Here is a 24,857-nt window from a genome sequence, read left to right as displayed (position 1 = left end):
ACTAGACCAGATATGTCTCAACACTAGACCAGATATGTCTCAACAACACTAGACCAGATATGTCTCAACAACACTAGACCAGATATGTCTCAACAACACTAGACCAGATATGTCTCAACAACACTAGACCAGATATGTCTCAACAACACTAGACCAGATATGTCTCAACAACACTAGACCAGATATGTCTCAACAACACTAGACCAGATATGTCTCAACAACACTAGACCAGATATGTCTCAACACTAGACCAGATATGTCTCAACAACACTAGACCAGATATGTCTCAACAACACTAGACCAGATATGTCTCAACAACACTAGACCAGATATGTCTCAACAACACTAGACCAGATATATCTCAACAACACTAGACCAGATATGTCTCAACAACACTAGACCAGATATGTCTCAACAACACTAGACCAGATATGTCTCAACAACACTAGACCAGATATGTCTCAACACTAGACCAGATATGTCTCAACACTAGACCAGATATGTCTCAACAACACTAGACCAGATATGTCTCAACAACACTAGACCAGATATGTCTCAACAACACTAGACCAGATATGTCTCAACAACACTAGACCAGATATGTCTCAACAACACTAGACCAGGTATGTCTCAACAACACTAGACCAGATATGTCTCAACACTAGACCAGATATGTCTCAACACTAGACCAGATATGTCTCAACAACACTAGACCAGATATGTCTCAACAACACTAGACCAGATATGTCTCAACACTAGACCAGATATGTCTCAACACTAGACCAGATATGTCTCAACAACACTAGACCAGATATGTCTCAACACTAGACCAGATATGTCTCAACACTAGACCAGATATGTCTCAACACTAGACCAGATATGTCTCAACAACACTAGACCAGATATGTCTCAACACTAGACCAGATATGTCTCAACACTAGACCAGATATGTCTCAACAACACTAGACCAGATATGTCTCAACAACACTAGACCAGATATGTCTCAACAACACTAGACCAGATATGTCTCAACAACACTAGACCAGATATGTCTCAACAACACTAGACCAGATATGTCTCAACAACACTAGACCAGATATGTCTCAACAACACTAGACCAGATATGTCTCAACAACACTAGACCAGATATGTCTCAACAACACTAGACCATGGTGAGTTAGGTCAAATGGTCTCCTCCCAGCAGAGCGGAGGTCGGCCATATTGATTTATCTGTGTTAGTGACAGTCTCTCTCCTGTTTACCAGCATACTGGAGGTCTGAGCTGATGCACTTTGTTCTCGAGTGATGCTTTAAACACAGCCGATGAAGGCCCTGGGATGGCCTGCCTGTCTATGATGTCATTATCCCAGTAAGTCATAAACACAGCAGTCACAGTGATAAAGGCAGACGCTGCACATGCCGCCTCTCAGGTCACTCTAAGTACGGTGGTGCTCCTTACAAATTACAGGACCAAAATAAGGAAGCATTTTTGTTGTTGCTGGTCTCTCTGTAACTATGTCATGAATGTAAATAAACCCAGCTGGGGGGGAGTCTACGCCAAGTTCTCCAAAACAAGACGTGATGTTTACCCACTCCCCAAGGACACATCACCCATCTATCAGCCTTCTATCTGTGCACATATCGCTGAATTAAGAGGGAAGAGATGTCTTAACACACTAGATAAATGATAAGCTAAATGTCAATAGGCAGGACAGCACACACTGTTTAAAACACCACAGTACAAACATAGAAACGACTGTGTAACTGACGCAAGACTGTTGGCAACAATCCAACATTTACACAGCAAAGGAACGTCGACTAGGCTACACATCAACCAAACAGCCTTGTTCATTCATTCACTTCCAGAACAGTAAATCAGCTGTTTAATGAAACAGTGTATAAGTAAAGTAAAGGCAGATGACCCCAGATTCCCCTTGACTTTGTGTGATGTAATGTACTCAGATCTCCATACGGAGTTGAATGCTGACCTGTATAAATGTCGGGTTGATGTTGGACGTTAAACTAAGCAGCTGTTGAACAATGAGGACCAAACATCAGAAATAGCCACAGCCTTTTCCAGCCATAGTGGAACATACTCTAAACATCATAAATGTTATTTAATGTAGTTTCAATAACCTTGCGTCAGAATACTGTAGTACATACAGAAGTACATACTACTGATGCAGTTTAAAATCTCCTGCATACAGTCTTTAAATCGATCCATAGTCTTTTTTTATTTGATTTATTTAAAAAACTTTACTAGTGAAGGGAGGTACCAAACCAAGTGGCACCCTATTCCCTATATAGTGTACTACTTTTCACCGGGATCAATTGGTCAAAAGTACTACATTATAAAGCTAATAGGTCAAATAGGGTTCCATTTGGAACGCATCCCAAACAGCCAATGGCTGCTCTGCCTCTGCTCAGCTGAGTTCACGACTCACAGAGCCTCATTCGGATTTAGATTGTTTCTGTCCAGCTAGCTCACAGCAATGAGCACAGCAGCTGTAAGATAGCTGGAGGGACATGCAGTACCAGTCAAAAGATTAAGAACACCTACACATTTAAAGGTTTTTCTTTATTTTTAGTATTTTATACATTGTAGAATAATAGTGAATACATCAAAACTATGAAATAACACATATGGAATCATGTAGTAACCAAAAAAGAGTCCAAATTTGAGATTTTTGGTTCCAACCGACGTGTCTTTGTGAGACGCAGAGTAGGTGAACGGATATTCTCTCCGCATGTGTTGTTCCCACAGTGAAGCATGGAGGAAGAGGTGTGATGGTGTCGGGGTGCTTTGCAGGTGACACTGTCAGTGATTTATTTAGAATTCAAGGCACACTTAACCAGCATGGCTACCACAGCATTCTGCAGCGATACGCCATCCCATCTGGTTTGCACTTAGTGGGACTATCATTTGTTTTTCAATGACCCAACACCTCCAGGCTGTGTAAGGGCTACTTGACCAAGAAGGAGAGTGATGGAGTGCTGCATCAGATGACCTGGCCTCCACAAACACCCAACCTCAACCCAATTGAGACGGTTTGGGATGAGTTGGGCCGCAGAGTGAAGGACAATCAGCCAGCAAGTGCTCAGCATATGTGTGAACTCCTTCAAGACGGTTGGAAAAGCATTCCAGGTGAAGCTGGTTGAGAGAATGCCAAGAGTATGCAAAGCTGTCATCAAGGCAAAGGGTGGCTACTTTGAAGAATTTCAAATCTAAAATAGATTTTGTTTGTTTAACACCTTTTTGGTTACTACATGATTCCATGTGTTATTTCATAGTTTTGATGTCTTCACTATTATTCTACAACATAGAAAATAGTAAAGATAAAGAAAAGCCCTTGAATGAGTAGGTGTCCAAACTTTTGAATGGTACTGTATATCTCTCCCTACCTGCCTGTCTTGTGTACAGCATAACACCAACATGGACAAAACACTTGTGGGTTTTCTCTAACAACACAGCCATTGTGCTCAGGCAGGCACCTCACAGGCTCCTAGCATGACTTGTTCCAGGCAGGCACCTCGCAGGCTCTGGAGGCTCCTAGCATGGCTTGTTCCAGGCAGGCACCTCGCAGGCTCCTAGCATGGCTTGGTCCAGGCAGGCACCTCACAGGCTCTGCAGGCTCCTAGCATGGCTTGGTCCAGACAGGCACCTAACATGCTCTGCTGGCTCCTAGTATGGCTTGTTCCAGGCAGGCACCTCACAGGCTCCTAGCATGACTTGTTCCAGGCAGGCACCTCGCAGGCTCTGCAGGCTCCTAGCATGACTTGATCCAGGCAGGCACCTCACAGGTTCTGCAGGCTCCTAGCATGGCTTGATCCAGGCAGGCACCTCACAGGCTCTGCAGGCTCCTAGCATGGCTTGGTCCAAGCAGGCACCTCACAGGCTCCTAGCATGGCTTGGTCCAGGCAGGCACCTCACAGGCTCCCAGCATGGCTTGGTCCAGGCAGGCACCTCGCAGGCTCTGCAGGCTCCTAGCATGGCTTGGTCCAGGCAGGCACCTCACAGGCTCTGCAGGCTCCTAGCATGGCTTGATCCAGGCAGGCACCTCACAGGCTCTGCAGGCTCCTAGCATGGCTTGGTCCAGGCAGGCACCTCACAGGCTCTGCAGGCTCCTAGCATGGCTTGGTCCAGGCAGGCACCTCACAGGCTCTGCAGGCTCCTAGCATGGCTTGGTCCAGGCAGGCACCTCACAGGCTCTGCAGGCTCCTAGCATGGCTTGGTCCAGGCAGGCACCTCGCAGGCTCTGCAGGCTCCTAGCATGGCTTGGTCCAGGCAGGCACCTCACAGGCTCCCAGCATGGCTTGGTCCAGGCAGGCACCTCACAGGCTCCCAGCATGGCTTGGTCCAGGCAGGCACCTCGCAGGCTCTGCAGGCTCCCAGCATGGCTTGGTCCAGGCAGGCACCTCACAGGCTCTGCAGGCTCCTAGCATGGCTTGGTCCAGGCAGGCACCTCACAGGCTCTGCAGGCTCGGTCCAGGCAGGCACCTCACAGGCTCCTAGCATGGCTTGATCCAGGCAGGCACCTCGCAGGCTCTGCAGGCTCCTAGCATGGCTTGGTCCAGACAGGATGTGCTTTAATCAGTTCCTTGGCCCGGGAGATTGGTACTGTACTAGCTCCACATTCTGTACTGGTGGCTGGGAAGGATTGGTGGGATTTGGGTGGGTAGAGCTATTTCAGACACAGCAAGCCACTGGCTTAACCAGAAGAGCTACAGTGTTTACCTTGTTTGTAGAAACTTAGACCTTTCAGTCTAAAGAGACTGGGAGCAACAAACCATTTCTCTCTCCTCACTTGCTCTCGCTCTCTCTGAGTGAATGTTATTAGAATATAAACATTATTAGAATGTAAAGTTTCAAGTTTAAACGTTTATTTGTAACATGCACAGGATACAGCAGGTATAGAATAGTACAGTCGTGGCTAAAAGTTTTGAGAATGACACAAATATAAATTTTCACAAAGTCTGCTGCCTCAGTTTGTATGATGGCAATTTGCATATACTCCAGAACGTTATGAAGAGTGATCAGATGAATTGCAATTAATTGCAAAGTCCCTCTTTGCCATGCAAATGAACTGAATCCACCAAAAAACATTTCCACTGCATCTCAGCCCTGCCACAAAAGGACCAGCTGACATCATGTCAGTGATTCTCTCGTTAACACAGGTGTGAGTGTTGACAAGGACAAGGCTGGAGATCACTCTGTCATGCTGATTGAGTTCGAATAACAGACAAAGCTTCAAAAGGAGGGTGGTGCTTGGAGTCATTGTTCTTCCTCTGACAACCATGGTTACCTGCAAGGTAACACGTGCTGTCATCATTGCTTTGCACAAAAAGGGCTTCACAGGCAAGGATATCGCTGCCAGTAAGATTGCACCTAAATAAACCATTTATCAAATCATCAAGAACTTCAAGGAGAGCGGTTCAATTGTTGTGAAGAAGGCTTCAGGGTGCCCAAGAAAGTCCGGCAAGCGCCAGGACCGTCTCCTAAAGTTGATTCAGCTGCAGGATCGGGGCACCACCGGTACAGAGCTTGCTCAGAAATGGCAGCAGGCAGGTGTGAGTGCATCTGCACGCACAGTGAGGCAAAGACTTTTGGAGGATGGCTTGGTGTCAAGAAGAGGAGCTAAGAAGCCACTTCTCTCCAGGAAAAACATCAGGGACAGACTGATATTCTGCAAAAGGTACAGGGATTGGACTGCTGATGACTGGGGTAAAGTCATTTTCTCTAATGAATCCCCTTTCCGATTGTTTGGGGCATCCGGAAAAAAGCTTGTCCGGAGAAGACAAGGTGAGCGCTACCATCAGTCCTGTGTCATGCCAACAGTAAAGCATCCTGAGACCATTCATGTGTGGGGTTGCTTCTCAGCCAAGGGAGTGGGCTCACTCACAATTTTACCTAAGAACACAGCCATGACTAAAGAGTGGTACCAACACATCCCCCGAGAGCAACTTCTCTCAACCATCCAGGAACAGTTTGGTGACGAACAATGCCTTTTCCAGCATGATGGAGCACCTTGCCATAAGGCAAAAGTGATAACTAAGTGGCTCGGGGAACAAAACATCGATATTTTGGGTCCATGGCCAGGAAACTCCCCAGACCTTAATCCCATTGAGAACTTGTGGTCAATCCTCAAGAGGCGGGTGGACAAACAAAAACCCACAAATTCTGACAAACTCCAAGCATTGATTATGCAACAATGGGCTGCCATCAGTCAGGATGTGGCCCAGAAGTTAATTGACAGCATGTCAGGGCGGATTGCAGAGGTCTTGAAAAAGAAGGGTCAACACTGCAAATATTGACTCTTTGCATCAACTTCATGTAATTGTCAATAAAAGCCTTTGACACTTATGAAATGCTTGTAATTATACTTCAGTATTCCATAGTAACATCTGACAAAAATATCTAAAGACACTGAAGCAGCAAACTTTGTGGAAATGAATATTTGTGTAATTCTCAAAACTTTTGGCCATGACTGTACAGTGAAATGCTTACTTGTAAGCTCTTTCCCAACAATGTGGTATTCAGTATCAAGGTGTGAACATTCATGTAGGCATAGCTATCATTGGTTTTGGATTCCGTGACTATAATTGGAAGCACAGTGGATTTAGGTTTCGGCTACCCAGCAGGTTTCGGCTAACCAGCAGGTTTCAGCTAACCAGCAGCTACCCAGCAGGTTTCGGCTAACCAGCAGCTACCCAGCAGGTTTCAGCTAACCAGCAGGTTTCAGCTAACCAGCAGCTACCCAGCAGGTTTCGGCTAACCAGCAGCTACCCAGCAGGTTTCAGCTAACCAGCAGCTACCCAGCAGGTTTCGGCTACCCAGGGAAGTTGTATCTTTTTTTCAAGCCCCTTTTTTCTCCCCAATTGGTAGTAGTTACAGTCTTGTCTCATCGCTGCAACTCCCGTACGGCCTTGGGAGAGGCGAAGGTCGAGAGCCACGCGTCCTCCGAAACACAACCCAACCAAGCCGCACTGCTTCTTGACACAATGCCCATCCAACCCGGAAGCCAGCCGCACCAATGTGTCGGAGGAAACACCGTACACCTAGCGACCTGGTCAGCGTGTACAGCCCGCCACAGGAGTCGCTAGTGCGCGATGAGACAAGGATTTCCCTGCCGGCCAAACCCTCCCTAACCCGGACGACGCTGGGCCAATTGTGCGCCTCCCCATGGGCCTCCCGGTCGCGGCCGGCTGCGACAGAGCCTGGACTCGAACCCAGAATCTCTGGTGGCACAGCTAGCACTGCAATGCAGTGCCTTAGACCACTGCGTCATCTTTGGTCAAAAGTAAAATATGTAGGCTATGGAATCATCGAACAGATGGACCATAGAGCAGCAGGCCTCCTCAACAGACAGTAGGATATGGAATCATCAACAGATGGTGGACCATAGAGCAGCAGGCCTCCTCAACAGACATTAGGCTATGGAATCATCAACAGATGGTGGACCATAGAGCAGCAGGCCTCCTCAACAGACAGTAGGATATGGAATCATCAACAGATGGTGGACCATAGAGCAGCAGGCCTCCTCAACAGACATTAGGCTATGGAATCATCAACAGATGGTGGACCATAGAGCAGCAGGCCTCCTCAACAGACATTAGGCTATGGAATCATCAACAGATGGTGGACCATAGAGCAGCAGGCCTCCTCAACAGACATTAGGCTATGGAATCATCAACAGATGGTGGACCACAGAGCAGCAGGCCTCCTCAACAGACATTAGGATATGGAATCATCAACAGATGGACCATCGAGCAGCAAGGCCACCTCAACAGACAGTAGGCTATGGAATCATCAACAGATGGACCATCGAGCAGCAGGCCTCCTCAACAGACATTCACTGCAGCCTGAAGTTGTTTAATATGCTGTGTTAGGTGTCAGCCTGCCCTGGCAGAGCAGACCAGCAGGGCTGAGCAGCAGCAGATCCTCTAGTCGGGTGGATGTGTGTTCTGATTGGCTGCCACGCAAAGCAGCAGTCCAGCACCAGCCAGCCCCATCCCGCCACAGTCCCCCCCCCTTCCCTCTCTACTCCTAGTCAACTCACAGTGGCTGCCTCCCAAATGGAAACCTATTCCCTATATAGTGCACAACGTTTAACAAGCAGTCCTAGGGAATACGGTGCCATTTAAGATACAACAGTGACAGGTCTAGTGCAGCTAATCAGACCACCCTGCTGGACCCAAATGGTAACTGTTACAGAGTGAAACCAGCACCCTGTGAACATCTGACTTGGTGGATTAGGGTTGTGGAATCAGATTAAGGTGGAAGGAGCTGCCTGAGACTGTAATGAACAAACTGAGAGGTTTTTCTCTTTCATTAGTAATCCATCAACATTCAGAGAGAGAGAGAGAGAGGGGCGAGGGATACATAACGTGTCAATGTCCACTACGTGAGAGGAGGGGACTAGTACAGTAACAACTAGGCCCTGAGGGGGAATCTATACACATTGGGGGGGGGGGGGGGGGGGGGGGAGAATCAGTCTGACCAGCGAGCCAACAACAAAGCTGTTACTACTCTATCATGGCAAGTCATTCCCCACGAGAGAGCACAGTTTTCCAATTTCCACAAACAGTCATCTTGTACTGCAGGTAAAGGTCAACTGGTTTGGTCAATTACATTCCAATAGCTTTTTGGAATTTCAGTTTACATAAGTGAATTTAAATGGAATTGACCCCCCAACCCTGGTCTGAATGGTGAATAGTACAGTAAGCTGTTCACAGGAAAGTTAAAGCACTCACACACAGCCAAACAGTGTATAGGGGACAAACAGTTAGGACAGATTTAAAGGTCCCGAACACTCATTCTGATTCCCATGTAAAATTGCCTTTTGAGTGACTAAAACATCACCCACAATATTTCTCACCAAATAAAACATTTCAAAATTTGAAAATAGGAAGTCTGAAAGGACAGATTGAGTAGGCAGGGAGCTAGTAGGCTGAGTGGGCGGGGACCTAGTAGTCTGAGTGGGCGGGGACCTAGTAGTCTGAGTGGGCGGGGTCCTAGTAGTCTGAGTGGGCGGGGACCTAGTAGGCTGGTGGGTGGGGACCTAGTAGTCTGAGTGGGCGGGGAGCTAGTAGACTGAGTGGGCGGGGACCTAGTAGCCTGAGTGGGCGGAGACCTAGTAGCCTGAGTGGGTGGGGACCTAGTAGGCTGAGTGGGCGGGGACCTAGTAGGCTGAGTGGGCGGGGAGCTAGTAGACTGAGTGGGCGGGGACCTAGTAGTCTGAGTGGGCGGGGACCTAGTAGTCTGAGTGGGCGGGGACCTAGTAGTCTGAGTAGGCGGGGAGCTAGTAGGCTGAGTAGGCGGGGACCTAGTAGCCTGAGTGGGCGGGGACCTAGTAGTCTGAGTGGGCGGGGACATAGTAGTCTGAGTGGGCGGGGACCTGGTAGTCTGAGTGGGCGGGGACCTAGTAGTCTGAGTGGGCGGAGACCTAGTAGGCTGAGTGGGCGGGGAGCTAGTAGACTGATTTGGCGGGGACCTAGTAGACTGAGTGGGCGGGGACCTAGTAGTCTGAGTGGGCGGGGACCTAGTAGTCTGAGTGGGCGGGGAGCTAGTAGACTGAGTGGGCGGGGACCTAGTAGGCTGAGTGGGCTGGGACCTAGTAGTCAGAGTGGGCGGGGAGCTAGTAGTCTGAGTGGGCGGGGACCTAGTAGGCTGATTGGGCGGGGACCTAGTAGGCTGAGTGGGCGGGGACCTAGTAGACTGAGTGGGCGGGGAGCTTGTAGACTGAGTGGGAGGGGAGCTAGTAGACTGAGTGGGCGGGGAGCTAGTAGACTGAGTGGGCGGGGAACCTAGTAGACTGATTGGGCGGGGACCTAGTAGTCTGAGTGGGCGGGGACCTAGTAGGCTGAGTGGGCGGGGACCTAGTAGGCTGAGTGGGCGGGGACCTAGTAGGCGGAGTGGGCGGAGACCTAGTAGTCTGCGTGGGCGGGGACCTAGTAGTCTGAGTGGGCGGGGACCTAGTAGACTGAGTGGGCGGGGACCTAGTAGTCTGAGTGGGCAGGGACCTAGTAGACTGATTGGGCGGGGACCTAGTAGTCTGAGTGGGCGGGGAGCTAGTAGACTGAGTGGGCGGGGAGCTAGTAGACTGAGTGGGCGGGGACCTAGTAGACAGAGTGGGCGGGGACCTAGTAGACTGAGTGGGCGGGGACCTAGTAGTCTGAGTGGGCGGGGACCTAGTAGTCTGAGTGGGCGGGGACCTAGTAGACTGAGTGGGCGGGGAGTTCAGCGTGAGTGACGGTTCTTTGAAAACGTCCATGTCCACCACCATGGACACAGTGAGCAGTGCTGCAGTCAGATTATCACAAGCTAATTTTCTGATACACAAATCAACTCAAACAACAATGAAATTGCATGTAACATCCAATCCTGTCATACATACTCTCTCACGGTTTCACAAATGATGTACTTCGCTACTATGGCCTATTTATTGCCTACCTCCTCACGCCATTTGCACATACTGTATATAGACTTTCTTTTTTTCTATTGTGTTATTGACTGTATGTTTGTTTATTCCATGTGTAACTCTGTGTTGTTGTTTGTGTCGAACTGCTTTGCTTTATCTTGGCCTGGTCACAGTTGTAAATGAGAACTTGTTCTCAACTAGCCTACCTGGTTAAATAAAGGTGAAATAAAACATTTTTAAAATAAAAAGTATCCTGTTTGGTTATTGAATAAAGCATCAATATAGACAAAATGCTATTTCCATGACATAGACTGACCAGGTGAAAGCGAAGATCCCTTATTGCTGTTACTTCAAATCAGGTAAGATGAAGTGGAGGAGAATTATTTTGAAGCCTTGAGACAAATGAGACATTGAATGTGTATGTGTGCCATTCAGACGGTGAATGGGCAAGACAAAAGACTGAAGTGCCTTTGAATGGGGTCTGGTAGTAGGTGTCAGGCGCTCCGGTTTAAACTGCAACACTAGTGGGTTGAATGGGGTCTGGTAGTAGGTGTCAGGCACAACACTAGTGGGTTGAATGGGGTCTGGTAGTAGGTGTCAGGCACTCCGGTTTAAACTGTAACACTAGTGGGTTGAATGGGGTCTGGTAGTAGGTGTCAGGCACACCGGTTTAAACTGTAACACTAGTGGGTTGAATGGGGTCTGGTAGTAGGTGTCAGGGACACCGGTTTAAACTGCAACACTAGTGGGTTGAATGGGGTCTGGTAGTAGGTGTCAGGCACTCCGGTTTGAACTGTAACACTAGTGGGTTGAATGGGGTCTGGTAGTAGGTGTCAGGCACTCCGGTTTAAACTGTAACACTAGTGGGTTGAATGGGGTCTGGTAGTAGGTGTCAGGCGCTCCGGTTTAAACTGCAACACTAGTGGGTTGAATGGGGTCTGGTAGTAGGTGTCAGGCACTCCGGTTTAAACTGTAACACTAGTGGGTTGAATGGGGTCTGGTAGTAGGTGTCAGGCATTCCGGTTTAAACTGTAACACTAGTGGGTTGAATGGGGTCTGGTAGTAGGTGTCAGGGACACCGGTTTAAACTGCAACACTAGTGGGTTGAATGGGGTCTGGTAGTAGGTGTCAGGCACTCCGGTTTGAACTGTAACACTAGTGGGTTGAATGGGGTCTGGTAGTAGGTGTCAGACGCACCGGTTTAAACTGCAACACTAGTGGGTTGAATGGGGTCTGGTAGTAGGTGTCAGGCACAACACTAGTGGGTTGAATGGGGTCTGGTAGTAGGTGTCAGGCACAACACTAGTGGGTTGAATGGGGTCTGGTAGTAGGTGTCAGGTACAACACTAGTGGGTTGAATGGGGTCTGGTAGTAGGTGTCAGGCTCACCGGTTTAAACTGTAACACTAGTGGGTTGAATGGGGTCTGGTAGTAGGTGTCAGGCACACCGGTTTAAACTGCAACACTAGTGGGTTGAATGGGGTCTGGTAGTAGGTGTCAGGCACAACACTAGTGGGTTGAATGGGGTCTGGTAGTAGGTGTCAGGCACTCCGGTTTAAACTGCAACACTAGTGGGTTGAATGGGGTCTGGTAGTAGGTGTCAGGCATTCCGGTTTAAACTGTAACACTAGTGGGTTGAATGGGGTCTGGTAGTAGGTGTCAGGGACACCGGTTTAAACTGCAACACTAGTGGGTTGAATGGGGTCTGGTAGTAGGTGTCAGGCACTCCGGTTTGAACTGTAACACTAGTGGGTTGAATGGGGTCTGGTAGTAGGTGTCAGACGCACCGGTTTAAACTGTAACACTAGTGGGTTGAATGGGGTCTGGTAGTAGGTGTCAGGCACAACACTAGTGGGTTGAATGGGGTCTGGTAGTAGGTGTCAGGTACAACACTAGTGGGTTGAATGGGGTCTGGTAGTAGGTGTCAGGCACACCGGTTTAAACTGCAACACTAGTGGGTTGAATGGGGTCTGGTAGTAGGTGTCAGGCTCACCGGTTTAAACTGTAACACTAGTGGGTTGAATGGGGTCTGGTAGTAGGTGTCAGGCACACCGGTTTAAACTGCAACACTAGTGGGTTGAATGGGGTCTGGTAGTAGGTGCCAGGGACACCGGTTTAAACTGGAACACTAGTGGGTTGAATGGGGTCTGGTAGTAGGTGTCAGGCACAACACTAGTGGGTTGAATGGGGTCTGGTAGTAGGTGTCAGGCGCAACACTAGTGGGTTGAATGGGGTCTGGTAGTAGGTGTCAGGCGCTCCGGTTTAAACTGCAACACTAGTGGGTTGAATGGGGTCTGGTAGTAGGTGTCAGGCACAACACTAGTGGGTTGAATGGGGTCTGGTAGTAGGTGCCAGGCACAACACTAGTGGGTTGAACGGGGTCTGGTAGTAGGTGCCAGGGACACCGGTTTAAACTGCAACACTAGTGGGTTGAATGGGGTCTGGTAGTAGGTGTCAGGGACACCGGTTTGAACTGCAACACTAGTGGGTTGAATGGGGTCTGGTAGTAGGTGTCAGGTACAACACTAGTGGGTTGAATGGGGTCTGGTAGTAGGTGTCAGGCGCAACACTAGTGGGTTGAATGGGGTCTGGTAGTAGGTGCCAGGCACACCGGTTTAAACTGCAACACTAGTGGGTTGAATGGGGTCTGGTAGTAGGTGCCAGGTACAACACTAGTGGGTTGAATGGGGTCTGGTAGTAGGTGTCAGGGACACTGGTTTAAACTACAACACTAGTGGGTTGAATGGGGTCTGGTAGTAGGTGTCAGGCGCTCCGGTTTAAACTGCAACACTAGTGGGTTGAATGGGGTCTGGTAGTAGGTGTCAGGGCAACCGGTTTAAACTACAACACTAGTGGGTTGAATGGGGTCTGGTAGTAGGTGTCAGGCACAACACTAGTGGGTTGAATGGGGTCTGGTAGTAGGTGTCAGGCACAACACTAGTGGGTTGAATGGGGTCTGGTAGTAGGTGTCAGGCACAACACTAGTGGGTTGAATGGGGTCTGGTAGTAGGTGTCAGGGACACTGGTTTAAACTGCAACACTAGTGGGTTGAATGGGGTCTGGTAGTAGGTGTCAGGGACACTGGTTTAAACTGCAACACTAGTGGGTTGAATGGGGTCTGGTAGTAGGTGTCAGGGACACTGGTTTAAACTGCAACACTAGTGGGTTGAATGGGGTCTGGTAGTAGGTGTCAGGGACACTGGTTTAAACTGTAACACTAGTGGGTTGAATGGGGTCTGGTAGTAGGTGCCAGGCACAACACTAGTGGGTTGAATGGGGTCTGGTAGTAGGTGTCAGGCACAACACTAGTGGGTTGAATGGGGTCTGGTAGTAGGTGTCAGGGACACTGGTTTAAACTGTAACACTAGTGGGTTGAATGGGGTCTGGTAGTAGGTGTCAGGTACAACACTAGTGGGTTGAATGGGGTCTGGTAGTAGGTGTCAGGTACAACACTAGTGGGTTGAATGGGGTCTGGTAGTAGGTGTCAGGTACAACACTAGTGGGTTGAATGGGGTCTGGTAGTAGGTGTCAGGCGCAACACTAGTGGGTTGAATGGGGTCTGGTAGTAGGTGTCAGGCGCTCCGGTTTAAACTGTAACACTAGTGGGTTGAATGGGGTCTGGTAGTAGGTGCCAGGGACACCGGTTTAAACTCCAACACTAGTGGGTTGAATGGGGTCTGGTAGTAGGTGCCAGGCACAACACTAGTGGGTTGAATGGGGTCTGGTAGTAGGTGCCAGGCACACCGGTTTAAACTGTAACACTAGTGGGTTGAATGGGGTCTGGTAGTAGGTGTCAGGCACACCGGTTTAAACTGTAACACTAGTGGGTTGAACGGGGTCTGGTAGTAGGTGTCAGGCACAACACTAGTGGGTTGAATGGGGTCTGGTAGTAGGTGTCAGGCACACCGGTTTAAACTGTAACACTAGTGGGTTGAACGGGGTCTGGTAGTAGGTGTCAGGCACAACACTAGTGGGTTGAATGGGGTCTGGTAGTAGGTGTCAGGGACACCGGTTTGAACTGCAACACTAGTGGGTTGAATGGGGTCTGGTAGTAGGTGTCAGGCACAACACTAGTGGGTTGAATGGGGTCTGGTAGTAGGTGTCAGGCACAACACTAGTGGGTTGAATGGGGTCTGGTAGTAGGTGTCAGGCACACCGGTTTAAACTGTAACACTAGTGGGTTGAATGGGGTCTGGTAGTAGGTGTCAGACGCACCGGTTTAAACTGCAACACTAGTGGGTTGAATGGGGTCTGGTAGTAGGTGTCAGGCACACCGGTTTAAACTGTAACACTAGTGGGTTGAATGGGGTCTGGTAGTAGGTGTCAGGCACTCCGGTTTAAACTGCAACACTAGTGGGTTTTTCCAACTCAGTATTAGGAAGCTGTTCCTAATGTTTGGTAATACTCAGTGTGTATTAACTCTCAGACAATGTTCATAACTCATGACCATCAACGATGTCAAGAAGTTTGTATGAATCTCCTGTTTGAAATGTCTCTCGACGTAATGACGTGACGACTGTGTTGGGGGATTTTTGGCAACCCTTCCCCTTGCTTTTGTTCCATGCTGGCTAAAGACCTAGCTAGCCAGTAACTACTGTAGCGAACACCAGACACAGACGAAAGCTGAAACCTATAAGCACATGTGCCTTAGAATAGATGAATAGGGGAAACCTCTAATTATATTTGTTGACACGCCGCAGTCAACTTTAGGCATCAGTTGACTAGCTAACTAGCTATGTAAACCATACCCCTCTGCAAACACGCCTTCTGCCATGTTGGTTACAAGGCATACCATATTTAAATTAGTTAAGAGAATAAGACGTTACCATTGGTGTATTAAAATGAGAGCCTTTTTGTGATGTCACAAAAAACCCTTAATAATCCCGCCTCCTGAATCCAAGTGTGACTTTATGATCAAACTTTAGAAGCAACAGGCATTTGTTATACTTTGGTCATCTTTGATCTCGTTTCATCCTAATATAATCCAATTTGATTAAAAGCATGATTTTTAACTGTACGGGACCTTTTAAGGTAACACTTAAGTAGAGTGGTGGGTATATGATGTGTAACATTCACATAGGGCGATTCCATGCCAGCGTAGACCCCATATATTTTATATCTCAGATTGTTCTGCCAATTATCACATAGATACTTCATTGGTAGGAAGGATATTTAACATTCTTTTTACATTTGTATCACAAATTTTTTTTTCACTAATTGGTATTTTTTTAAATGTTTATTAATCATAATGAAAGTGGAAATTGTAGACCCTTTTTAAACCTATACATGCCTCCTGTAAGACCCTATGATCTGTGAACCGTACATGACACCGACAACATCTTTATAATGTGCTCTAAAATACAGAGTATGTCTTGATTCTGAAATACTATTTTCACATTCATTTATGCAACATTTAAAATATGAATATCTCAACAGTATTGTTTGGATCAATATACTCTACAAGTACATACAATTTCCAGAGTGGGCTCTCTGCTAACTCTGAAGATACGATTTATGAGCCCCGCCAACACAGTGAATGGGAAAATGGATACAAAAGGGAACTCCCTCCGCTGGTGATTTGCTGAATGTGCAATCCTAAAGGAGGGCTGTGGTTGGTTAATGACTTTATAATATCAATTTCTATGTATAAAATGGGTCATATCATTAAAAGTACCAGAGAGCCCACTCTGGAAATGTGATTGAAGAATATATTGTTACAACCAATATGTAAAAAAAAAGGGTACTTTTGAGATATTAATATAAGTATTTTAAATGTTGATGAAATTAGTGTGAAAAATTGTTTTACAAAATGTAAACATAATCCATATTTGAGAGAACAATATAAGGAGTATAACGACACTCAGATGGTGTCTGTATCACGTACGGTTCACAGACCTACGGCTGCGTTTACACAGGCAGCCCAATTCTGAGCTTTTCTTCACTATTTGGTCTTTTGACCAATCAGTTTAGCTCTGAAAAAGAGCTGATGTGAAAAGATCTGATGTGATTGATCAAAAGACCAATTTATGGAGAAAGAAAATATCAGAATTGGGCTGCCTGTGTAAACGCAGCCACAGGGTTGAAAAAGGGCCTACAAAGGCCACTTTCATCATGATTTTCCCAAAAATGGTTGGTGATACAAATATAAAAAACAGGTCAAACATCCTTCCTCCCAATGAAGTTACTATGTGAACATTGCCAGAACAATCTGACATACCAAAAATATTTTCGGCCTACGCTGGCGTGGAATCGCCAATAGCATTCACAAAGTATTTATATGTGTGGCATAAAGAGTAAAAATGGACTTACTATGTTGATGAGTGTGAGAACATAGTTCTGTACGTGCTCCTTGCCATGGAAGCGCACCACAGAGTCGTCCACAGCCAGCAGCACCTCGATGTTGTAGTCGTCCGTCTTGGCGTGCCGCCGTTTGCGCACAGACTCTGTCAGCTTGTGCTCCAAGAGGTCCAGACCACCGGGGAGGTTAGCAATCCCAAAGTCTGTCACTGTGTGGAAGAGAAGAGACATGAGGAATTACAACAAGTATGGCCTCCTCTCTGATGGCACCCAATTCCCTATTTAGTGCACTCCTTGTAGGTGCTCAATAACATTAAAAATGGAAAACGGTGCCATTGTGGACATAGCCTATGAGTTTGCTGCTCAAGCGTTGGTCAAAAGTAGTGCACTTAAATAGGAATTGGGGACACAGCCAAGCTTTAAAATCGTCTCGTGTCGTCTCAATGATGCAGACAGTCCAGACATGAACAGGAGAGACTGTACAAGGCTGAACTGAGACCTGTACAATGATGCAGACAGTCCAGACATGAACAGGAGAGACTGTACAAGGCTGAACTGAGACCTGTACAATGATGCAGACAGTCCAGACATGAACAGGAGAGACTGTACAAGGCTGAACTGAGACCTGTACAATGATGCAGACAGTCCAGACATGAACAGGAGAGACTGTACAAGGCTGAACTGAGACCTGTACATTACAACGACCCCTTGATCCCATCACCTGATCCCAACAACAGCATGACACGCCAACATCCTCTTCCTGCTCAACCTCCTCAACATCCTCTTCCTGCTCATCCCCCTCAACATCCTCTTCCTGCTCATCCCCCTCAACATCCTCTTCCTGCTCATCCCCCTCAACATCCTCTTCCTGCTCATCCCCCTCAACATCCTCTTCCTGCTCATCCCCCTCAACATCCTCTTCCTGCTCAACCCCCTCAACATCCTCTTCCTGCTCATCCCCCTCAACATCCTCTTCCTGCTCATCCCCCTCAACATCCTCTTCCTGCTCAACATCCTCTTCCTGCTCATCCCCCTCAACATCCTCTTCCTGCTCAACCTCCTCAACATCCTCTTCCTGCTCAACCTCCTCATCCTGCTCATCCCCCTAGAACTATGTACACTATATACGATGACAGAAACCTCTGTATGGTCCATATCTAGAATATAATGTTGATGTCCTGTACGTCAGAGAGATCATCTTCTGGAATATACAACCTAAAGAAACAGGTGAATGTGCATTTTCAGTAGGATATGATTTGGCATTTTAGTTATTTTATTTTTAAGCTGTATGTGTCCCTGGAAAATGACTCGGCAAAATGCAACAGTTACTTGTAAGTCAACAATGGAAAGAATGGAAACCATCCGAATTAACAGTTAAGTGCAATAGCAAAGAAAACAATGTTTTTCATTTCCTTATTGAACATTGTTGTTGTCGACAGCAACAGGAATGTGTCTGGATCAAAATGTTTATTACCATGTAAAAACAGCCTGGTGTTATAAAACATGGAATTTGGCTATGGGCAGCTGGAAATTATCACATTCCACCATGACGGCAAGGAATCTCTGCCACCTCACTACGCTGTCTGAGACCCACACACTAGACCAGATGGGCATCCAGCCACCAGACCTGGGCTCAATACTATTCCAAATCAAGGACGTTCAGCGCTTGCTCTAGCCTGCTTCATTATGCAGACAGTTCCAGGAAGGTGAATCGTATAAATGTTCCTAGGTGAGAAACAGCACAGCATAGAGAAGAGAAAATACTACTGTGTCGTTAGAATGAATTCTTGGAATCTGTCAGACAAATAATAGGCTGCCACAGAAGGAAGGTTCGTCTCAGTGGCTAGAAAAACAAGGGCTCTCTATGTGTCTAAGGTAAAATCATCCTCTACTCTATAGAAATACAAGGGCTCTCTATGTGTCTAAGGTCCAATCATCCACTACTCTATAGAAATACAAGGGCTCTCTATGTGTCTACGGTCCAAGCATCCACATGTGAGGTTGGAGATTTGACATGATTGAGATAATATCAGGACAAACTAAGAGAAGGTAAGTAGGCCACATGTTGCATGCTGTCAGTGACAATGTGACAAATATGGAAGTGGCAAAACTTGACAAATAGCCCCTACAGTGTAATTTAGACAGGACAGTCATCAGCCCCGCTTCAAAGTCTTTAGCCTCCGTTCTACTATTGAGCATCAATGAGGCGTCTGAATGTTGATAACGGCAACCACGTGACCGAGTGACGGAAGAGCAACTCATGAACAGCATCAAAAAAATACTTCTGTTACAACCCTGTCTGGTGCTATGGTTACAACCCTGTCTGGTGCTATGGCTACAACCCTGTCTGGTGCTATGGCTACAACCCTGTCTGGTGCTATGGCTACAACCCTGTCTGGTGCTATGGCTACAACCCTGTCTGGTGCTATGGTTACAACCCTGTCTGGTGCTATGGTTACAACCCTGTCTGGTGCTATGGTTACAACCCTGTCTGGTGCTATGGTTACAACCCTGTCTGGTGCTATGGCTACAACCCTGTCTGGTGCTATGGCTACAACCCTGTCTGGTGCTATGGCTACAACCCTGTCTGGTGCTATGGCTACAACCCTGTCTGCTGCTATGTAGAACCCTGGCTGGTGCTATGGCTACAACCCTGTCTGGTGCTATGGTTACAACCCTGTCTGGTGCTATGGTTACAACCATGTCTGGTGCTATGGCTACAACCCTGTCTGGTGCTATGGCTACAACCCTGTCTGGTGCTATGGCTACAACCCTGTCTGGTGCTATGGTTACAACCCTGTCTGGTGCTATGGTTACAACCCTGTCTGGTGCTATGGCTACAACCCTGTCTGGTGCTATGGCTACAACCCTGTCTGGTGCTATGGCTACAACCCTGTCTGGTGCTATGGCTACAACCCTGTCTGGTGCTATGGCTACAACCCTGTCTGGTGCTATGGCTACAACCCTGTCTGGTGCTATGGCTACAACCCTGTCTGGTGCTATGGTTACAACCCTGTCTGGTGCTATGGTTACAACCCTGTCTGGTGCTATGGTTACAACCCTGTCTGGTGCTATGGTTACAACCCTGTCTGGTGCTATGGCTACAACCCTGTCTGGTGCTATGGCTACAACCCTGTCTGGTGCTATGGCTACAACCCTGTCTGGTGCTATGGCTACAACCCTGTCTGGTGCTATGGCTACAACCCTGTCTGGTGCTATGGTTACAACCCTGTCTGGTGCTATGGTTACAACCCTGTCTGGTGCTATGGTTACAACCCTGTCTGGTGCTATGGCTACAACCCTGTCTGGTGCTATGGCTACAACCCTGTCTGGTGCTATGGCTACAACCCTGTCTGGTGCTATGGCTACAACCCTGGCTGGTGCTATGGCTACAACCCTGGCTGGTGCTATGGCTACAACCCTGTCTGGTGCTATGGTTACAACCCTGTCTGGTGCTATGGCTACAACCCTGTCTGGTGCTATGGCTACAACCCTGTCTGGTGCTATGGCTACAACCCTGTCTGGTGCTATGGCTACAACCCTGTCTGGTGCTATGGCTACAACCCTGTCTGGTGCTATGGCTACACCCCTGTCTGGTGCTATGGCTACAACCCTGTCTGGTGCTATGGTTACAACCCTGTCTGGTGCTATGGCTACAACCCTGTCTGGTGCTATGGCTACAACCCTGTCTGGTGCTATGGTTACAACCCTGTCTGGTGCTATGGCTACAACCCTGTCTGGTGCTATGGTTACAACCCTGTCTGGTGCTATGGCTACACCCCTGTCAGGTGCTATGGCTACAACCCTGTCCGGTGCTATGGCTACAACCCTGTCCGGTGCTATGGTTACAACCCTGTCCGGTGCTATGGCTACAACCCTGTCTGGTGCTATGGTTACAACCCTGTCTGGTGCTATGGCTACAACCCTGTCTGGTGCTATGGCTACAACCCTGTCTGGTGCTATGGCTACAACCCTGTCTGGTGCTATGGCTACAACCCTGTCTGGTGCTATGGCTACAACCCTGTCTGGTGCTATGGCTACAACCCTGTCTGGTGCTATGGCTACAACCCTGTCTGGTGCTATGGCTACAACCCTGTCTGGTGCTATGGCTACAACCCTGTCTGGTGCTACGGTTACAACCCTGCCTGGTGCTATGGTTACAACCCTGTCTGGTGCTATGGTTACAACCCTGTCTGGTGCTATGGTTACAACCCTGTCTGGTGCTATGGCTACAACCCTGTCTGGTGCTATGGCTACAACCCTGTCTGGTGCTATGGCTACAACCATGTCTGGCGCTATGGCTACAACCCTGTCTGGTGCTATGGTTACAACCCTGTCTGGTGCTATGGCTACAACCCTGTCCGGTGCTATGGTTACAACCCTGTCTGGTGCTATGGTTACAACTCTGTCTGGTGCTATGGTTACAACTCTGGCTGTTGCTATGTAGAACCCTGGCTGGTGCTATGGCTACAACCCTGTCTGGTGCTATGGCTACAACCCTGTCTGGTGCTATGGTTACAACCCTGTCTGGTGCTATGGTTACAACCCTGTCCGGTGCTATGGCTACAACCCTGTCTGGTGCTATGGTTACAACCCTGTCTGGTGCTATGGTTACAACCCTGTCTGGTGCTATGGCTACAACCCTGTCCGGTGCTATGGCTACAACCCTGTCTGGTGCTATGGTTACAACCCTGTCCGGTGCTATGGCTACAACCCTGTCCGGTGCTATGGCTACAACCCTGTCTGGTGCTATGGCTACAACCCTGTCTGGTGCTATGGCTACAACCCTGTCTGGTGCTATGGCTACAACCCTGTCTGGTGCTATGGCTACAACCCTGTCTGCTGCTATGTAGAACCCTGTCTGGTGCTATGGCTACAACCCTTTCCGGTGCTATGGCTACAACCCTGTCCGGTGCTATGGCTACAACCCTGTCCGGTGCTATGGCTACAACCCTGTCTGGTGCTATGGTTACAACCATGTCTGGTGCTATAGCTACAACCCTGTCTGGTGCTATGGCTACAACCATGTCTGGTGCTATGGCTACAACCCTGTCTGGTGCTATGGCTACAACCCTGTCTGGTGCTATGGCTACAACCCTGTCTGGTGCTATGGCTACAACCCTGTCTGGTGCTATGGCTACAACCCTGTCTGGTGCTATGGCTACAACCCTGTCTGGTGCTATGGCTACAACCCTGTCTGCTGCTATGGCTACAACCCTGTCTGGTGCTATGGTTACAACCCTGTCTGGTGCTATGGTTACAACCCTGTCTGGTGCTATGGTTACAACCCTGTCTGGTGCTATGTAGAACCCTTTTCTTATGGTCCTTTATAGAACCTTTATGGAGAATGGTTCTATAAAGAACCTTTATGGAGAATGGTTCTATAAAGAACCTTCTTTAATCTTAAAGGTTCTTTGTAGATCCTATTGAAAACCATACAGGGTTTTATTCTGGTCAGACATGTTATATTGTTAAAATTCCATAGGTGTTATTATTGACAAGTTGAAACAAGTGAGCTTCCTCTGGAACAGCTGGGGGTCCCTGAGGAGAGAATTGAGACCCACTGGCTGATTTAGTCAACTGTTCTCAACTAACACAAGGCCATAACATGAGTCTTTCACAGGACACCATCACTGACCATTGTCATATACAAAATGTAATGGCACAACACAACACATCAGATAAACTAACATGACACTCTCACTCACGGTGTTGGCAAACCACGCCTCAAAATATTCTAATGAGCTGCTTCCCCTACACTTTAATTATCACTAAAAGAGGAAAGAACCGTTTTATGAACTGTAAAAAAACATTAAAGAGCTCAAAGGGCTATTTGAGTCATTATGGTTCCACATAGAACCATCAGCTTCCCAAAGAACCCTTAAGAACCCTAATTTTTTTAGTGTGTACGACTGTACATCAACTTTACAGTCACAGACACTGGAGAGAGAATCTATGGCACCTATAACAGTAGGACAGCCTACCGCCAGATGCTCAAGCTATTGTTCACGGACAGGAGGGAATTCATGGAGCAGTCAGGTCCATTTTAACTGCAGAGCAGAGAGACAGACTTTTCTCCAGTGCTTTCATAAGGGCCTAGCATTCCTCACAGCTGGTGCAGTGAACAGTCTGTCTGCTGTGTGTGTGTGTGTGTGTGTGTGTGTGTGTGTGTGTGTGTGTGTGTGTGTGTGTGTGTGTACTCACCCCTCCTCTTTCCACTACACTGGTGGTGTTCCCTTCCTTACCTTCATTGTGGAGGTCCTTCCTTCTTTGGACTGGTTCACTTTTGATGGCAGATCTCCTGTAGACCACATGGACACGACCTTTCACCTCCACATCCTGCTGACCCTTCTCTAAAGGCTCGATGAAAAACTCCCCGTTATCAGTCCGGATCAGGCCTGCCTGGAAAAAAACACAGCTCTTCACATAATGTGGTTTAAAGTACTTAAGTAAAAATACTTTAAAGTACTACTTAAGTAGTTGTTTTGGGGGTATCTGTACTTTACTATTTATATTTTTGACAACTTTTACTTTTACTTTACTACATTCCTTAAGAAAATAATGTACTTTTTACTCCATACATTTTCCTTGACACCCAAAAGTACTGGCTACATTTTGAATGCGTAGCAGGACAGGAACATGGTCCAATTCATGCCCTTAACAGAACATCCCAGTAGGGATCTACTGCCTCTGATACTCACTAGACACACATACTTCGTTTTGTAAATGATGTCTGAATGTTGGAGTGTGCCCCTGGCTACCCGCAAATTAAAAATTTAAAAATTCAATTATGCCATTTGGTTTGCTTAATATAAGGAATTAGAAATTATTTATACTTTTACTTTTGATACTTAAGTATATTTTAAACCAAAATACTTTTAGACTTTTACTCAAGTATAATTTTACTGGGTGACTTTCACTTTTACTTTAGTTATTTTCTATTAAGGTATATTTACTTTTTTCCCACCACTATTCACATTAGTACACAGGCCTCTACATTAGTACACAGGCCTCCACATAAGTACACAGGCCTCCACATAAGTACACAGGCCTCCGAATTACTACACAGGCCTCCGAATTACTACGCAGGCCTCCGAATTACTACGCAGGCCTCCGAATTACTACGCAGGCCTCCGAATTACTACGCCGGCCTCCGAATTACTACGCCGGCCTCCGAATTACTACGCCGGCCTCCGAATTACTACGCCGGCCTCCGAATTACTACGCCGGCCTCCGAATTACTACGCCGGCCTCCGAATTACTACGCAGGCCTCCGAATTACTACGCAGGCCTCCGAATTACTACGCAGGCCTCCGAATTACTACGCAGGCCTCCGAATTACTACGCAGGCCTCTACATTACTACGCAGGCCTCTACATTACTACGCAGGCCTCTACATTACTACACAGGCCTCCGTATTACTACACAGGCCTCCGTATTACTACACTCAGTGTTCAGAGGTTATTGATTGGCCCTTCACAAGCCCTTAGTATCAGCCCTAGGTATGGAAACAAACACAACTTCCCCAGTATAATCCCAGGCTGTATACTATAACCGCAGTATAATACCAGGCTATATACTATACCCCCAGTATAATACCAGGCTGTATACTGTACCCCAGTATAATACCAGGCTATATACTATAACCCCAGTATAATACCAGGCTATATACTATAACCCCAGTATAATACCAGGCTGTATACTATAACCACAGTATAATACCAGGCTATATACTATAACCCCAGTATAATACCAGGCTGTATACTGTAACCCCAGTATAATACCAGGCTGTATACTGTAACCCCAGTATAATACCAGGCTGTATACTGTAACCCCAGTATAATACCAGGCTGTATACTGTAACCCAGTATAATACCAGGCTGTATACTGTAACCCAGTATAATACCAGGCTGTATACTATAACCCCAGTATAATACCAGGCTGTATACGTTAACCCCAGTATAATACCAGGCTGAATACTATACCCCAGTATAGTATCTTTGGGAGTGGGAACCCACCTAAAGTGAACTATGTGGACACATAGATGAACATTGGCAGTAGAATGGTCTTACTGAAGAGCTCAGTGACTTTCAACGTGGCACCATCATAGGATGCCACCTTTCCAACAAGTCAATTTGTCATAT

The 24,857-nt window shown here is 47.4% G+C and overlaps 1 protein-coding gene across 1 annotated transcript in view; it reads right to left on the bottom strand.

The window, feature by feature from the left end:
• Positions 1-24,857, bottom strand: part of LOC120017348 (A disintegrin and metalloproteinase with thrombospondin motifs 14-like) — a 106,604-nt gene that overhangs the window by 46,721 nt on the left and 35,026 nt on the right. Inside the window, exons 3-4 of the mRNA XM_038960099.1 lie at positions 22,959-23,115; positions 16,726-16,922 (exon numbers count right to left, since the gene is read on the bottom strand). Of these exons, the coding sequence (XP_038816027.1) occupies positions 16,726-16,922; positions 22,959-23,115 (354 nt within the window). The remainder of the gene's footprint in view (positions 1-16,725; positions 16,923-22,958; positions 23,116-24,857) is intronic.

This window comes from Salvelinus namaycush, chromosome 22 (genome assembly GCF_016432855.1).
Source record: "Salvelinus namaycush isolate Seneca chromosome 22, SaNama_1.0, whole genome shotgun sequence".
Classification (NCBI taxonomy): Eukaryota; Metazoa; Chordata; class Actinopteri; order Salmoniformes; family Salmonidae; genus Salvelinus; species Salvelinus namaycush.
Note: the sequence above shows the minus strand (reverse complement) of the source record. Positions and strands in the feature narration are given on the sequence as shown.